The sequence below is a fragment of the Nerophis ophidion genome, linkage group LG09 (genome assembly GCF_033978795.1).
Source record: "Nerophis ophidion isolate RoL-2023_Sa linkage group LG09, RoL_Noph_v1.0, whole genome shotgun sequence".
NCBI lineage: Eukaryota > Metazoa > Chordata > Actinopteri > Syngnathiformes > Syngnathidae > Nerophis > Nerophis ophidion.
This window is the reverse complement of record NC_084619.1, coordinates 29,641,715-29,660,473: the sequence shown is the minus strand read 5'-3', so window position 1 is coordinate 29,660,473 and position 18,759 is coordinate 29,641,715. Positions and strand designations below refer to the sequence as shown.

At 40.9% G+C, this 18,759-nt stretch overlaps 1 protein-coding gene across 6 annotated transcripts in view; it reads left to right on the top strand.

The window, feature by feature from the left end:
• Positions 1 to 18,759, top strand: part of zgc:110045 (uncharacterized protein LOC664755 homolog) — a 44,956-nt gene that overhangs the window by 6,035 nt on the left and 20,162 nt on the right. For all 6 annotated transcript variants that reach the window (XM_061910768.1, XM_061910767.1, XM_061910763.1 and 3 more), the window contains exons 3-9: positions 3,547 to 3,657; positions 3,778 to 3,801; positions 3,903 to 3,935; positions 4,011 to 4,127; positions 4,213 to 4,344; positions 8,370 to 8,498; positions 18,200 to 18,289. In XM_061910768.1, coding sequence (XP_061766752.1) covers positions 3,580 to 3,657; positions 3,778 to 3,801; positions 3,903 to 3,935; positions 4,011 to 4,127; positions 4,213 to 4,344; positions 8,370 to 8,498; positions 18,200 to 18,289 — 603 coding nt within the window. In that variant the 5' untranslated portion in view covers positions 3,547 to 3,579. The remainder of the gene's footprint in view (positions 1 to 3,546; positions 3,658 to 3,777; positions 3,802 to 3,902; positions 3,936 to 4,010; positions 4,128 to 4,212; positions 4,345 to 8,369; positions 8,499 to 18,199; positions 18,290 to 18,759) is intronic.

The following is an 18,759-nucleotide window of genomic DNA, read 5'->3' as shown; positions in this document are numbered from 1 at the left end:
GTTGAATGCACTATATTTGATGTTTAAAATCATATATTTTATTTTTTTTTTGCAAATAATAATTAACTTAGAATTCCATGACTGCAACATGTGCCATAGTAGTTGGGAAAGGGCATGTTCACCACTGTGTTACATCACCTTTTCTTTTAACAACATTCAATAAACGTTTGGGAAGTGAGGAAACTAATTGTTGAAGCTTTGAAAGTGGAATTCGTTCCCATTCTTGTTTTATATAGCGCTTTAGTCGTTCAACAGTCCGGAGTCTCCCCTGTTGTATTTTACGCTTCATAATGCACCACACATTTTCGATGGGGGACAGGTCTGGACTGCAGGCGGGCCAGGAAAGTACCCGCACTCTTTTGCTACGAAACCACGCTGTTGTAACACGCGGCTTGGCATTGTCTTGCTGAAATAAGCAGGGGCATCCATGATAAAGTTGCTTGGATGACAACATATGTTGCTCCAAAACCTGTATGGACCATTCAGCATTAATGGTGCCTTCACAGATGTGTAAGTTACCCAAGCCTCGAGCACTAATATACCCCCATTTCCTTTTGAAATTTGCGCATATAACAATCCGGATGGTTATTTTCCTCTTTGTTCCGGAGGACACCACGTCCACAGTTTCCAAATATAATTTGAAATGTGGACTCGTCAGACCACAGAACACTTTTCCACTTTGCATCAGTTCATCTTAGATGAGCTCGGGCCCAGCGAAGCCAGAGGTGTTCCTTGGTGTTGTTGATGAATGGGTTTTGCTTTGCATAGGAGAGTTTTATTTTGCACTTACAAATGTAGCAACCAACTGTAGTTACTGACAGTCGTTTTATGAAGTGTTCCTGAGCCCATGTGGTGATATCCTTTACACACTGATGTCGGTTTTTGATGCAATACCGCCTGGGGGATCAAATGTCCGTAATATCATCGCTTACGTGCAGTGATTTCTACAGATTCTCTGAACCTTTTGATGATTTTACGGACCATAGATGGTAAAATCCCTAAATTCCTTGCAATAGCTCGTTGAGAAATGTTGTTCTAAAACTGTTCGACAATTTGCTAACAAATTGGTGACCCTCGCCCAATCCTTGTTCCAAATAAGTGTTTGATGAGTATTTCTCAACTTTTTTAGTATTTATTGCCACCTTTCCCAACTTCTTTGTCACGTGTTGCTGGCATCAAATTCTAAAGTTAATGATTATTTGCAAAAAATAAAAAAAATTGTTTGAACATCAAATATGTTGTCTTTGTAGCATATTCAACTGAATATGGGTTGAAAATGATTTACAAATCATAGTATTCCGTTCATATTTACATCTAACCCAATTTCCCGACTCATATGGAAACGGGGTTTGTATATATATGATTACCTATCATTTTAATCATATAATGGATATACCATAATTAATAATTATTATAGTTGGTTATCAGGAATATGTTAAAATTCGACCCCTATCTTGTTTACTTCAGTGGCGACTTCCCTTAAAGTTTTTTAATCAATCAGAAATATTGAGCAGGTAAAATGCACAGAACATGGGTATGTGTGGAGAGAGTGTTTTGGCTTTTTTTTTTCCATCATCCTTTGTAATGGACTTAAATGGGTGAAGTTTTGATTTTGTTACGCTGATTTTAATTTTTTTTTATAATATCCACAAAGTTCAATGAGCAGGATGGGAAACCATGTTTGTTAAATTTTTGTGCTGGTTGAACTTTTTTTCCTGGACCATGACTCGGGAAGGTTGTTTGGATAGGGTTATATAAGTATTTGCTGTACACAGCTACACATTTATGTACAGGTATAATTAATGACCACTGACTTGAGTTACTTGGATTGGCTGCCAGAGGTTGTCATATTAGCAGCTATCAGACAGCTAAAAATCTGTAAATTATATAAATATGAAGACACTCAAATTGCCAAATTGCTAATTGTTGTTGGACTTGTGCCGTCTTGCGGACTAACTTGACGACATTAAAAGAAGGTACTAAGAAAGTTACAACTGACCATCTCAAGATATGGATTGAAATTTGAGTTTTTTTTTTTTACAGAATAAGACACGAAAACATGAAAACACAGAATGTGAAACTTACAATACTAAATATGAACAATAAAACACTGAATATTGAGAATACATGAACATTGTTTTTCTACTTCCCAGACCACCTCATTGATCAACATCCTTTATAATTCAGAAAGAACAACAATGATCCAACAAACTTGGCAAAACATAAACACAAAGGATAAAAAAACATCTAAATATTCGTAATAATATCAAATTTCTGTTGGACTTTGTTGAAAAAAATCTGCTTTGCGAGTGGAGCTGCTGCTTAGTAACCCGATTGTCACTCAAAGGTGTGGATTCTAACGTTTGGAAACAGCCAGCGCGCTATATCAACATTTTTATTATGTTGTATTATGCCCAGGTCTGTTATTGTGTGTAAAGCTGCATTAACTGCCTTTTTGGTGCTTTGCAAGAGCTGTGTCACATGACTTCAAACTGGAGACAAGATCAATTGTTTCAGTCTTGATTGACCTGAAGAGAGTCTTCAGTTTTGAAGTAACAAATATTTCACCACTGATTTTTTTATTTTTAGGCTGATTTTTTATTCACTTAATTTTTTTTTTACACACAATTATTTTCAAATGCAGATGAGATAGGCTGCACTGCTCGCGACCCCAAAAAGGGACTTGCGGTAGAAAATTGATGGATGGATGGATTTTACACTGGATTTTAGTATGAGAATGTGAATGTGGATGCTTGACTGTCTATCTGCAATGAAGTGGCGACTTGTCCAGGGTTTACCCTGCCTTTCACCTGAGTGAAACTGGTACAGATTAATCACACTTTTAAATTTGGATTATTCATGATTAATCACAGGTTATCACTCACCTGAATAATTTTAATTAACTTAAACATTATTGCAATTTTATTATAAGAACATCCATCCATTTTCTACCACTTGTCCCTTTTGGTGTCGCGGGAGCCTATCTTAGCTGAATTCGGGCGGTAGGCGGCGTACACCCTGGACAAGTTGCCACCTAATCACAGTTATCCGAATGTCATAAATTATTATTATTTTTTTTAATGTTTTACTTGAATACACCAAATTTAAAGTATTCTCTCAAAATTGGTTAACAGTTTTATCCAAAGTTCCATCTGGATTTATTTTTAAGTCGTGGTCTCTTTAATCGTCATTGCACTGATGTAAGAACTGATCTGATCAGTGATCATATTCCAGGTAACCACCCGCTAAAGGAGCATGTGCACTCAAAAGAAAATTGCGAAATTAATCTGCACTTATACAATGTTTTGTGAATAATTAAATGAGTTAATGCGTTAAATTTGACAGCCCAAATTTTGTACATCTTTTCTCCCTCATTCTTGTGGTGCCCCCTCGAGAATGCTGCCCATATGGTCCATAGCCAAAACTGCCACTGGATGGTTAGCACTTAACAAATGCCACTCTCCTCTATTTATCTTTATTCAAAAGCTCATTTTGTAGCAAATGTCTTTTAAGTGCTTAAAACAGATATCTTCATTTCATTTTCAGAGTATTTGCATAAAAGTGGCAAAAACACAGACTATGTCAGAGAGGGAAGACATGGCCTTAGATGGGAGCCTGAATGTTACGCTGACACTGAGGCTGTTGATGCACGGAAAGGTAATTGACCAATGTTGAATAGTTTAAATAATTGACTGTATTATTGCGGTTCATGTTTTCAAAATAGTTTTTTTGTTTGTAGCCTGTTATTGCTGTTAAAATGATTTGTTTTCATTACAGGAAGTCGGCAGCATAATTGGAAAGGTAGGTTCATTTTAAAATTAATCATCGTACATTGAGTTGGTGGGTTTTCTCTTGAGATAAAAGTAATGAAAGACTTCATTTGAATTTCTGTGTGCTTCCAGAAAGGGGAAACAGTGAAGAAAATGAGAGAGGAGGTAAGAAAGTCTGAACCCATGTAACTTGGTATGATGTTACAAGAGTGGAGGTAATTTCGGTTATGTCGTACTCAGAGTGGCGCTCGTATCAACATATCAGAAGGATCATCTCCCGAGAGGATAGTCACCATCACAGGACCAACAGAGGGCATCTTCAAAGCTTTCTCCATGATCGCACAAAAGTTTGAGGAGGTAAATAATGCTGACATCTTTACATTCTCATCCTGTGGTTCATGGTAATAGTAACAATATTTTCGCCGGGTATTTCTCCACTCAGGATACCACAGCAGCAATGACAAACAGCAACGTGACAAGCAAGCCACCCGTGACACTCCGCCTAGTTTTCCCTGGGAGCCAGTGTGGATCGCTGATTGGAAAAGGAGGCTCAAAGATCAAAGAGATCCGAGAGGTAGGAGAGTCTTGCATTTTTGCAGTTTTCTATCAGGAAGTTATTTTTTCTGCATGCAAATGAAAACAGACAACCTCCTACCTGATGTTCTGGCATCAAGTGTACTCAAATAGCAAACACTTGAGTCAAGCCTCTATGTTTTATCCCCTTCCATAGATTGTGTAGAATTTCATCGGGAGCTGCACATGAAAATCCGCAATGATTAAGCTTGTACTGAGACGGAATACTTATTCTGACTGGAGATTATTTATATGCATATATTCCAATATTGGTGGTCTCTCATGCTGGTCTCTCAAGGATGGGAAGCTCATTTTCGTTCTACATCATAAAATGTGTTGCTTTACTCATACGTAAATTCTACCCTCCGTTTCTTTTTCAACAATTTCCCTTGTGGATCATTGAAGTTTGTCTAAGTCTAAGTCCAAGTTTTTAAGAAAGTGATCTATGACCCTGTTTTACCAAGAAGGCGTCTTTTCCAGGGATTTGACAAGTGTCCTCTCAATGGCCAGCAGAGCTAGGCTGCTTAAACGGCCTTGGCCCATGCTGATGCGGGTGTAAGACTTCCATCCATCTATTTTTTACCGCTTGTCCCTTTCGGGGTTGCGGGGGGTGCTGGAGCCTATCTCAGCTGCATTCGGGTGGTACGCGGTGTACACCATGGACAAGTCGCCACCTCATCACAGGGCCAACACAGATAGACAGACAACATTCACACTCACATTCACAAACTAGGGCCAACTTAGTGTTGCCAATCAATCTATCCCCAAGTGCATGTTTTTGAATTGAGCTCCTCTCTACACCTGCAGATGTAGTTCCAATTGTTGCCACTAATGACAATAGTTTGTACACCTGTGTGCATTATAAATGTATGTCTGTTGTTCAATAAAAATAAAAAAAACATTCAAATCATCTGCCATTAAGTGCAGCTTGCTACCTACCTCGCTCGCAAGTTGGGACTGGCACGAGCCTAGTGTGACGTGTGTCCACCTGTGAGTGTTTTAAGACAGTGGAGGGGATCAGCAGCACCCGCTGCTCGGTAAGGACGGAAATTGCAGAGTGAAAGAAGTCAGTCTCCAAAACACCAGAAATAAAAGCTCTATTTGTCGTTCGTCGTTTTTAACAAAGAAAATGTCGCTAAGAGGATCAGGGAAGTCTCCGGTTCAAGTCAGAACAACAGAATGAATATTGAAAAATGCTCCCACAGAAGTTTACAACACAAGTTCGCTGATTCGCTTGTTTCGCTGTCATGCGGAAGTTGATCGTCCGGGCCAGACGAGGCCAGCCCACTGCCTCGTAGACCCCCAAAGATGCTCAACGTCCAATGAGTGGGACAAAGCCCAGCATTTATCCAATGACTCATTTCGCTTCTTTTGTGGACGGCCAGCGTCTATAGCGTATAAAGCACCGTCAAACTGCGGGAATGAGAGAGAGGAAAGCCGCGTTATTACAAGTGATACCACCTCACTCCTACCCACTTCTCCAAAGTGGGCTGGCTCAGGGTGGAGGAGAGAGTAAAACAACTTGCACTGAGCCTAGTTTATAAAATTTGCTACACCTCCCTGATACCAAAGTACATGTCAAACTACTTCCATAACGTAAATGACCACCATAACCACAACACCAGGGGGAACTCCACAAACCACGTTTAACACAGATTCCGATTTAACAAAGGTCTTAATTCATTCTCCTTCTATGCCACATCAATATGGAATGCACTCCCAACAGGTGTAAAAGTAAGTGCATCTCTATCCTCCTTCAAAACCGCACTAAGAGAACACCTCCAGTCAACTTCAACCCTAAACTAACCTCCTCCGCCCTCCACATCCCACATCCCCGGATTGTAAACAATCAAATGTAAATAATCAAATGTACATATATACTTGTTCTTATGCTTTCTGATCTCTCTATGTCCACTATTTGCCGTACATATCCTACGAAGTCAGACCTACACTAGTTCAATGTCCATTTCTCAGATGATGCAATTGTTGATGATTGAAGTGCTCATATCAACCAACAACCCCCCACACACACACACACTTCACCACCCGGATATACTCGGATAATTAACTTGTGTGATGACTGTATTTTTCTGATAGTATATACAAACCCTGTTTCCATATGAGTTGGGAAATTGTGTTGGGTGTAAATATGAACGGAATACAATGATTTGCGAATCCTTTTCAACCCATATTCAATTGAATGCACGACAAAGACAAGATATTTGATGTTTAAACTCAAAAACTTTATTTTTTTTGCAAATAATCATTAACTTAGAATTTCATGGCAGCAACACGTGACAAAGTAGTTGGGAAAGGACATGTTCACCACTGTGTAATATCACCTTTTCTTTTAACAACACTCAATAAATGTTTGGGAACTGAGGAAACTAATTGTTAAAGATTTGAAAGTGGAATTATTTCCCATTCTTGTTTTATGTAGAGCTTCAGTCGTTCAACAATCCGGGGTCTCCGCTGTCGTATTTTACGCTTCATAATGCGCCACACATTTTCGATGGGAGACAGGTCTGGACTGTAGGCGGGTCAGGAAAGTACCCACACTCTTTTTTTACAAAGGCACGCTGTTGTAACACTTGTCTTGCTGAAATAAGCAGGGGCGTCCATGATGACGTTGCTTGGATGACAACATATGTTGCTCCAAAACCTGTATGGAACTTTCAGCATTAATGGTGATTTCACATATGTGTAAGTTACCCATGCCTTGGGCACTAATAGACCCCCATACCATCACAGATGCTGGCTTTTGAAATGTGCGCCTATAACAATCCGAATGGTTATTTTCCTCTTTGCTCTGGAGGACACCACGTCCTCTGTTTCCAAATATCATTTGAAATGTGGACTTGTCAGACCACAAAACACCTTTCCACTTTGCATCAGTCCATCTTAGGTGAGCTCAGGCCCAGCCAAGCCGGCGGTGTTTCAGGATATTGTTGATAAATGGGTTTGGCTTTGCAGAGTAGAGTTTTAACTTGCACTTGCAGATGTAGGGACCAACTGTAGTTACAGACAGTGGTTTTATGAAGTGTTCCTGAGCCCATGCGGTGATATCCTTTACACACTGATGTCGGTTTTTGATGCAGTACCGCCTGCGGGACCAAAAGTCTGTAATATCATCGCTTACGTGCAGTGATTTCTCCAGTTTCTCTGAACATTTTGATGATTTTACGGACCGTAGATGGAAAAATCCCTAAATTCCTTGCAATAGCTAGTTGAGAAATGTTGTTCTAAAACTGTTCGACTATTTTTACATTCAATGGAAGCTGCTTTTATACCCAATCATGGCACCCACCTGTTCCCAATTAGCCTGCACACCTGTGGGATGTTCCATATAAGTGTTTGATGAGCATTCCTCAACTTTATCAGTATTTATTTCCACCTTTCCCAACTTCTTTGTCAGGTGTTCCTGGCATCAAATTCTAAAGTTAATGATTATTTTCCCCCCCAAAAAAATGTTCATCAGTTCCAACATCAAATATGTTGTCTTTGTAGCATATTCAACTGAATATAGGTTGAAAACGATTTGCAAATCCTTGTATTCCGTTTATATTTACATCTAACACAAATTCCCAACTCCTATGGAAACGGGGTTTGTATTTGCACCATGAATTGATTAACGTGGACCCAAACTTAAACAAGTTGAAAAACTTATTTGGGTGTTACCATTTAATGGTCAATTGTACGGAATATGTACTGTACTGTGCAATCTACCAATAAAAGTCTCAATCATTCAATCAATCAATCAATCAATCAATCAATAAGCTGATTCTGAACATAAGGGCGCGTTGTAGCACATATTTAGTCAACAACATGTACACACCACAATATATTTAATCTCTTATTTTTTGACATTGAAGGGGAGCTGAGCCGTGAAGTCTTAGAGCAATCGCCACTGGTGCATTTTATCAGGGTAAATCTGTAGGTGCTTGAAAATGCATTTCAAATTTTGATGTTGGAGTCCACTTTCTGGAAATAAATAGCCTTTTTGCTCTGTTGTCTGGTTATGTTAAGACGACAGGCGCGCAGGTTCAGGTGGCAGGAGACATGCTGCCGGACTCTACAGAGAGGGCTGTCACAATCTCTGGCACGCCGCAGGCCATCACTCAGTGTGTACGACACATCTGCTCCATCATGCTGGAGGTAAGCACAGTCAAACAGCTCTTTATGATCAACCATTTTCTTTTCGAATATTAAGTAGTCTAGCTGCACCAAAGCTTGACCTACAGCAACACTGGTGTGTGTTTTCTAAGTACAATAATTTTCTGTAATTGATATTTCTATGATACATATTGTTGACATGGTCATAACCACTACTGAGGACACAGATGTCATGTCCTCAGTATTTGTGACAAAAATAAAATGATAACTTACTGCAAATGTAGGATATCATGTGCGCTGTAAATCACCACGTGGTAAATCATCCTCTCTCAAAATAGGATCTTCGGTCATGCACAGCCTGTTACTACTCCAGACAACATAACACAAAGTAAAACACTTTTACTTTAAACATCATCTGATCAGTAAAGTGCTATCAACGTAACGTTCACATTAAATGAATACTGACATAACTCATGTCGGTTTCACCTGAATGAAATTGATGTGAAACGCTGTCGGTATAACACAATTGCGGACAGCCTTAATGTAACTCTGCGCTGACCAAATCATCACTTGTCATATCAGTTTAGATCAGAGGTAGGCAACCCAAAACGTTGAAAGAGCCATATTGGACTAAAATTACAAAAAACAAATCTGTCTGGAGCCGCAAAAAATTAAAAGCTATATGTAAGTCTTATAATGAAGGCAACACGTGACGTAAGTGTCTGTATTAGTTGTATTAGCCTACTATCAAAATGACTATGTTTCGCAGGCTGATGCAAATCTTTGACGACCGAAATGTTGAAATGTAATATTTATTCTACACATTTTTACAATGTTGGTAAACATTAGTAAATCACAGGTTTCTCAGAAGGTGAGATAACTCCTGGAAAAGTATAGATGTGCTTGTCCAAGTTAAAGGAAATTTCAGGCTTTCTTCTTTTGATAGATTTATTACAATGTTCGGCAAGCTATGTAATGTTTGCTGTGGTCTGGAACAACATGGCACACAAACAACTATCTGAAATGCAGCCAATATTACATACAGATAATGGGTCATGAGGCATGTAAATATAAATGAAATACACAGAGGACATAAATAAAGGATATTAAATGAGCTCAAAAATAACTACAAATGAGGCATAATGATGCAAAATTTACATACAGCAAGCGTAAATAGCATGTTAGCATTGATTAGCTTGCAGTCATGCACTGACCTAATATGCCTGATTAGCACGCCACACAAGTCAATAACATCAACAAAGCACACGTTTGTGCATTCACACACAGTATAAAACTTTTGGGGGACAAAATGAGACAAAGAAGGAGCGGAAGATTTCCTATGTAAACAAACTGCTGGGTTTGTTTGTATTTTTCTCCCATCTTTTTCTATTTTCAATCATTTTTGAAAAATTCTCTAAGGAGCCACTAAGACGGCACTAAGGAGCCACATGTGGCTCGAGAGCCACGGGTTGCTGACCCCCGGTTTCGGTAATTAATCTGTTCACGGATATCAATGCCGTCACACCCTAAATCCAAAACATGCGCTGTGCGCAGGGCCTCACAACCCTTTTTTTTTTGTGAAGAATGCATGTCAAATGTAAATTATTATATGAAAAGGCCCTTCATATAAAATTTTACCCCAAATGTAGTCACTCTGTCACTGATAAGTATAAAAAAAACAGATTTCCCCACTGCATCTAAGGTTGTGCGGGTATTTTTTACTTATTTTCCAAAGGAGTAAGTCCTAGGTTGAAATCCCTGTTGTAGTTAAAATTATAGAAACATTTTTGAATTTATGATTTAATGATGTAAAAATTGTTTAACATGCTAAACTTGAGCATATTAATAAAAAAAGTGGATTGTTACAGAATCATGATGATTGTCGAAGATGTTACATGATACCTACCGTACAACACGTGATAGTTCCACCTCAATAAAAGCTTTTGTTATTATGGAAATTGTGTTGCTCAAGGTAATCATACAGTATCTATTCAGTGCAAGGAAACACATGATTTCAACCTTTCAAAGCTTCTCTTGGACTACCAAATTTTGGCCTTGGTATTTGTCAAATCTCTTTTACGGCCGTGATTTGGACAGATTCCTTGCATATCAATCATACATCAAATTAATTTAATACACAGTTATGTAGTGCCGGCATGAAAACATCCTCAGGGAGCTAAAAGTGTGTAAAACATTTTTTGATTATATTGTTTTATACTACTTTTTGCAAAAATCTCACAATCAACTGTAGTCCTAAAAAAAAACTAGCAAGCAATAATTTTTAACCCTTTGACTGCCCATTTGATCTAATTTTCTGATTTTTTATATGGGAATATTTCCATAAAATGTGTTACCCTAGCCCAAAATTAAAACAATGCATTAAAATGTGTTCTGGTCTAATTTTACACCAGTACCCAAGCTCTTTAACATTTACTGTCTGGATGGTAACTCATTTTATAAAATAAATAAATAATCTGACAATTTGATCAAATGAGCATTTAAAGGGTTAAAATAGAGAAGAAAAAAAAAAAGAATAAAACAAATATTACATGTTAGCTATTTTTTACTTAGGGCTGAAATTGGTTGAGATTTGACCAAAAAAAGTACAACCAATATGTATATATGTATATATATATATATATATATATATATATATATATATATATATATATATATATATATATATATATATATATATATGTATGTGTATGTATGTATGTATATATATGTATATATATATGTATGTATGTATATATATATATGTATATATATATGTATATATATGTGTGCGTGTATTAATTATGTATGTATATATATGTATATATATGTGTATATATATGTATAGATATATGTATGTATATATATATGTAAATATATATGTGTATATATATATTAATGGATATGTATATATATATATATATATATATATATATATATATATATATATAGGCACAGCGTGGCGCGGTGGAGGAGTGGCCGTGCGCAACCCGAGGGTCCCTGGTTCAATCCCCACCTAGTACCAACCTCGTCACATCCATTGTGTCCTGAGCAAGACACTTCACTCTTGCTCCTGATGGGTGCTGGTTAGCGCCTTGCATGGCAGCTCCCTCCATCAGTGTGTGAATGTGTGTATGAATGGGTAAATGTGGAAGTAGTGTCAAAGCGCTTTGAGTACCTTGAAGGTAGAAAAGCGCTATACAGGTACATCCCATTTATTTATTTATTTATTTTATTTAAATATGAATCTAACAATGTTTATACACTTTTCTTTACTATTTTATGACTTTTTCGTTCTGACATTAACTAGCTGTTTGCAACTTTATCAAAGTTCGATTTTTTAAACCCAAAACTATAACAAGAACACCACTGGCTTGCTAAAGTTACTATTAGTGCTTTAACAGAATATGTTTGTTTCAAAACTGTCTATATTTGTCACAATTACTAAGTTTATGTATTAAAACAATTTTTTCCGACCCTTACAAAAATAATTGGTGTTTAAAACTGTCACCTTCTTTGTCTCTTCAACTTGTACGCGCATGGAGCGCGTGAACACATACAAAAGCAGTCTGGGAGAAGCAACAAACAATTTGAAGTCATGTTGTTGTTATGGTAGGCTATACATTCAATGACAACTAACACTTACTATCCAAATCGCTGTTATTGACTAACAACAACCAAAGCTAAAGTGTGTGCATATGTTATGCAGGTATGTAGTTATGTCATTACGTCCTAGTAGTCATAAATGTGCTATAATGCTTACAATACATTGGAAAGTTTGCACTGGGTTACAGATGTTTGGCATTGAGATGTTACAGAATTTGAAATACACATATTACAATTAAACATAATACAACTCTCTTAGGAACAAATCAGCCTATTGGGAGTAACACAACTAAAGTTATGGCCAAAAATTCAGCAAAAAGTCCCCTTTACAAGTATTCACTGTGCTTCACTTTTTCTACATTTTGTTTTGTTACAGCCTTATTCCATAATGAAATTTTACACAGAAGACCCATACTGATAAAAAAAAATAAATCAAATGTAATATAATTTAAAACCAAAAAATCATAGGTACATAAGTACTCACAGCTTTTGCCAATACTTGTTTGATGCATATTTGCAGAAATTACAGCTTCAAGTCTTTTTGAATACGATGCCACAAGCTTGGCACACCTATCTTTGGGCAGTTTCGCCAATTCCTCTTTGCAGCACCTCCCAAGCTCCATCAGTTTGGATGGGAAGCGTTGGTTTTGATGTACATTGTTGCAATCATCTTAGTCTAGTCAAGTAGGTGACCAAGATCCCAATGGTCACCCTGTCAGAGCTACAGCATTCTTCAGTAGGGGGAAGATAATTTTCCAGAAGGGCAACCACCTCTCCAGCAATCCACCAATCAAGCCTGTATGGTAGAGTGGCCGGACGGAAGCTATTTCATTGTAAAAAGTTTGCCAAAATGCACCAGAAAGACTCTCAGACCACGACAAACAAAATTATGTGGTCTGACGGGAGAAGGATTGAACTCTTTGTTGTGAAAGCCAGGCATCAAACTTGGAGAAAACCAGACATCGCTCAGTGAAGTATGGTGGTGGCAGCATCATGTTGTGGAGATATCTTTCAGCAGCTGGAACAGGGAGAGTAGTCAGGGTTGAGGGAAAGATGAATGCAACAATGTACAGAGACATCCTGGATGAAAAAAAATAAACAAAGCTTCCCATCCAACCGAATGGAGCTTGAGAGATGCTGCATACAGAAATAGGCACAGAGAAATGGATGCAACTGCCCAAAAGTAGATGTGCCAAGCTTGTGGCATTGTATTCAAAAAGACTTAATGCTGTGATTTCAGCCAAAGGTACTTTGAATACTTTCCGGATGCTCTGTAGTACTATAAAGATTAAATCTGCCTGATTTAAGATTTCAAGGCTTGTTATCCATCAAATTGTACACTGTAAAATTTGGTACTGTTTGTCCAAATACAGTAATTCACTGTAAAACAACAACAATGTATTTCATGGTAAAAAACTGGCAGCTCAGTCGGCAGAATTTTATTGTAAAACATTTTACCGTACCACACCGTATTACAGTACTGTACCACACTGCTATGGTTACCTGTCACTGTTTATGCAATTTCTCCTGCCCCTCTTTATGACTTGTCACATATCGAATAATTGTAATAGTTGCATTTAATTTTTTTTTTTCGGAGACTGTTTTTTTTAAATATATTTTCATAATATTTAATGTTTGTTTTTATTGAAAGCCTCAAAGAACATTTGGTTATGTTTGGATTATGACAATAAAGACTCTTGAGCTACCGATTTAATGAGCTAATATTAGCGTTCAAATTCACAATACTAACGTAAATTTCATTTTTTTTAAATGTAATTTATTGTAGGGGTTTAGTTATGACAAACAGGCCAATTAAAGGTGTTTGCTCTGCACTTGTGTGTTGTGTTTTGTGAAGTCGCATGTGTCTTGGCAGTGTGTGTGTGTGTGTGTTTTGGACATTACTCTGCATTGGTCCCTGTTGACCACAGTATCCAGCAGCTAATTCAAAACTTCAGTCAAATAATTTTTTATATGGCACTGTTAATGCTCACAAAGCATTTTATACCAATAATTAAATATTTACACACACACAGCCCTATTGACAACAACGATACATGGCATGTCACTGAGGGTTGAAGAAAAACTCCAACTTTGATGCATCCACACTGGACAATAACTAAAATTAACGCCTTCTAAAAAGTGATATAAGACATAATTTAAAATGTATGTAAAAAGACAATATAAATAATAAATGAATGAAAACATAAAATAAGAATGAAAAAGATAATACCTATCACCATCCATCCATCCATCATCCTCCGCTTATCCGAGGTCGGGTCGCGGGGGCAACAGCCTAAGCAGGGAAACCCAGACTTCCCTCTCCCCAGCCACTTCGTCTAGCTCTTCCCGGGGGATCCCGAGGCGTTCCCAGGCCAGCCGGGAGACATAGTCTTCCCAACGTGTCCTGGGTCTTCCCCGTGGCCTCCTGCCGGTTGGACGTGCCCTAAACACCTCCCTAGGGAGGCGTTCGGGTGGCATCCTGACCAGATGCCCGAACCACCTCATCTGGCTCCTCTCGATGTGAAGGAGCAGCGGCTTTACTTTGAGTTCCTCCCGGATGGCAGAGCTTCTCACCCTATCTCTAAGGGAGAGCCCCGCCACACGGCGGAGGAAACTCATTTGGGCCGCTTGTACCCGTGATCTTATCCTTTCGGTCATGACCCAAAGCTCATGACCATAGGTGAGGATGGGAACGTAGATCGACCGGTAAATTGAGAGCTTTGCCTTCCGGCTCAGCTCCTTCTTCACCACAACGGACCGGTACAACGTCCGCATTACTGAAGACGCCGCACCGACCCGCCTGTCGATCTCACGATCCACTCTTCCCTCACTCGTGAACAAGACTCCTAGGTACTTGAACTCCTCCAATTGGGGCAGGGTCTCCTCCCCAACCCGGAGATGGCACTCCACCCTTTTCCGGGCGAGAACCATGGACTCGGACTTGGAGGTGCTGATTCTCATTCCGGTCGCTTCACACTCGGCTGCGAACCGATCCAGCGAGAGCTGAAGATCCCGGTCAGATGAAGCCATCAGGACCACATCATCTGCAAAAAGCAGAGACCTAATCCTGCGGTTACCAAACTGGAACCCCTCAACGCCTTGACTGCGCCTAGAAATTCTGTCCATAAAAGTTATGAACAGAATCGGTGACAAAGGACAGCCTTGGCGGAGTCCAACCCTCACTGGAAATGTGTTCGACTTACTGCCGGCAATGCGGACCAAGCTCTGGCACTGATCGTACAGGGAACGGACCGCCACAATAAGACAGTCCGATACCCCATACTCTCTGAGCACTCCCCACAGGACTTCCCGAGGGACACGGTTGAATGCCTTCTCCAAGTCCACAAAGCACATGTAGACTGGTTGGGCAAACTCCCATGCACCCTCAAGAACCCTGCCGAGAGTATAGAGCTGGTCCACAGTTCCACGACCAGGACGAAAACCACACTGTTCCTCCTGAATCCGAGGTTCGACTATCCGACGTAGCCTCCTCTCCAGTACACCTGAATAAACCTTACCGGGAAGGCTGAGGAGTGTGATCCCACGATAGTTGGAACACACCCTCCGGTCCCCCTTCTTAAAGAGAGGAACCACCACCCCGGTCTGCCAATCCAGAGGTACCGCCCCCGATGTCCACGCGATGCTGCAAAGTCTTGTCAACCAAGACAGCCCCACAGCATCCAGAGCCTTAAGGAACTCCGGGCGGATCTCGTCCACCCCTGGGGCCTTGCCACCGAGGAGCTTTTTAACTACCTCAGCGACCTCAGCCCCAGAAATAGGTGAGTCCACCACAGATTCCCCAGGCACTGCTTCCTCATAGGAAGACGTGTTGGTGGGATTGAGGAGGTCTTCGAAGTATTTCTTCCACCTATCCACAACATCCGCAGTCGAGGTCAGCAGAACACCATCCGCACCATACACGGTGTTGATAGTGCACTGTTTCCCCTTCCTGAGGCGGCGGACGGTGGTCCAGAATCGCCTCGAAGCCGTCCGGAAGTCGTTTTCCATGGCTTCCCCGAACTCTTCCCATGTCCGAGTTTTTGCCTCCGCGACCGCTGAAGCTGCACACCGCTTGGCCTGTCGGTACCTGTCCACTGCCTCCGGAGTTCTATGAGCCAAAAGGACCCGATAGGACTCCTTCTTCAGCTTGACGGCATCCCTCACCGCTGGTGTACCCCAAGGGGTTTTAGGATTGCCGCCCCGACAGGCACCAACTACCTTGCGGCCACAGCTCCGATCTGCCGCCTCGACAATAGAGGTGCGGAACATGGTCCACTCGGACTCAATGTCCAGCACCTCCCTCGTGACATGTTCAAAGTTCTTCCGGAGGTGGGAATTGAAACTCTCTCTGACAGGAGACTCTGCCAGACGTTCCCAGCAGACCCTCACAATGCGTTTGGGCCTCCCAGGTCTGTCCGGCATCCTCCCCCACCATCGCAGCCAACTCACCACCAGGTGGTGATCGGTAGAAAGCTCCGCCCCTCTCTTCACCCGAGTGTCCATAACATGAGGCCGCAAATCCGATGACACAACTACAAAGTCGATCATGGAACTGCGGCCTAGGGTGTCCTGGTGCCAAGTGCACATATGGACACCCTTATGCTTGAACATGGTGTTTGTTATGGACAATCCGTGACGAGCACAAAAGTCCAATAACAAAACACCACTCGGGTTCAGATCCCGGCGGCCATTCTTCCCAATCACGCCTCTCCAGGTTTCACTGTCGTTGCCAACGTGAGCGTTGAAGTCTCCCAGTAGGACAAGGGAATCACCCGGGGGAGCACTTTCCAGTACTCCCTCGAGCGTTCCCAAAAAGGGTGGGTACTCTGAACTGCTGTTTGGTGCATAAGCACAAACAACAGTCAGGACCCGTCCCCCCACCCGAAGGCGGAGGGAGGCTACCCTTTCGTCCACCGGGTTGAACTCCAACGTACAGGCTTTGAGCCGGGGGGAAACAAGAATTGCCACCCCAGCCCGTCGCCTCTCACTGCCGGCAACGCCAGAGTGGAAGAGGGTCCAGTCCCTCTCGAGAGAAGTGGTTCCAGAGCCCTTGCTGTGCGTCGAAGTGAGTCCGACTATATCCAGCCGGAATTTCTCGACTTCGCGCACTAGCTCAGGCTCTTTCCCCCCCAGTGACGTGATGTTCCACGTCCCAAGAGCTAGCTTCTGTAGCCGAGGATCGGACCGCCAAGTGCCCTGCCTTCGGCTGTCGCCCAGCTCACAATGCACCCGACCTCTATGGCCCCTGCTATGGGTGGTGAGCCCATTGGAGGGGTGACCCACGTTGCCTCTTCGGGCTGTGCCCGGCCGGGCCCCATGGGAACAGGCCCGGCCACCAGGCGCTCGCCATCGTGCCCCACCTCCGGGCCTGGCTCCAGAGGGGGGCCCCGGTGACCCGCGTCCGGGCGAGGGAAATCTGGGTCCATGATGTTTCTTCTTCATAAAGGTCTTCGAGCTGCTCTTTGTCTGATCCCTCACCTAGAACCTGTTTGCCTTGGGAGACCCTACCAGGGGGCTTTATGCCCCCGGACAACATAGCTCCTAGGATCATTGGGACACGCAAACTCCTCTACCACGATAAGGTTGCAGCTCAGAGAGGAGTAATACCTATCACAATAAATACAATTGAAAATAACAAAAAAATTAGGAACCTAGAAATATTTTAAATCATCAGTGGAACAAGAACAAAAAAATATATATTTTACCTCTAAATTCACAAAACTGTATTTACTAAAACCTTAGCTTGATTATTTAAACTTTCTGCTGATATATTGCTTTTCTGAAGTTTGATAGTCCTGTTTGCCAACTGAATGAAGGTGCCATCCATTATCCTAATTGTTTTATTGTATGGCACACAATAATTTATTTATTCTGAGTGAGCGATTTGGGGAAAACTAACATGTCTCTCTTCCATACCCAGCGGCAAAGGTAGTGATGCCCTCATGCAGGAAAAATGAAAAGGCGTGTATATTAAGAGTTGATTTCCTCTTTGGCAGGCCGGGTCCATGTAACCTTCTCAACCGATTTCTCTTATTAAAAGATTCAGCGAAGAATTCGAATGATATAAAATGTATGAGCCCGAGTAAGATTTCTGTGAATATATGTGTCATTGTTTCTGTTTTTTATGACTTTATCTCTAGTCTCCTCCGAAAGGAGCAACTATTCCCTACCGTCCAAAAGCCATACCTGCTGGAGCCCATGCAGTATTAGCACAGCAGCACTCTGCACAAGTAAGTAGACATTTTTATGTCATTTCAGCTTCATTGCCAAAACAGAAGGCAAGGATAAATTTCTTTCAAGGGCATCTTGGTCACAGGTGGTCCTTTTGCTGCGAAAAAAGATTTGTTCCTTGGCTGTGATGTAAGTCGAGTTTTTCTGTAGGAACTTGAACTCCATCCATCCATCCATTTTCTACAAAGAACATATGAAGGACATACAATACAATAACATACAAACACTGAATATAAATGGAGAGAGGAGAAAGTCTCATTGATGAAATCACTTGGCATTTCATAGTGGTTCCAAAATATAACTTTATCCTTGATTATGGTCACAGCGCTTGAGCAGTTTGGACCAATTATGCAGCCAATGTACACTTTTGACACCGAGCCTTTTACAATGTTTAATTTCACTGCGCTTTTTGCTTTCTTTTTCATTTTCACACTGCCGCTAGAGAACTCTATCTTATGCTTGAAAGATA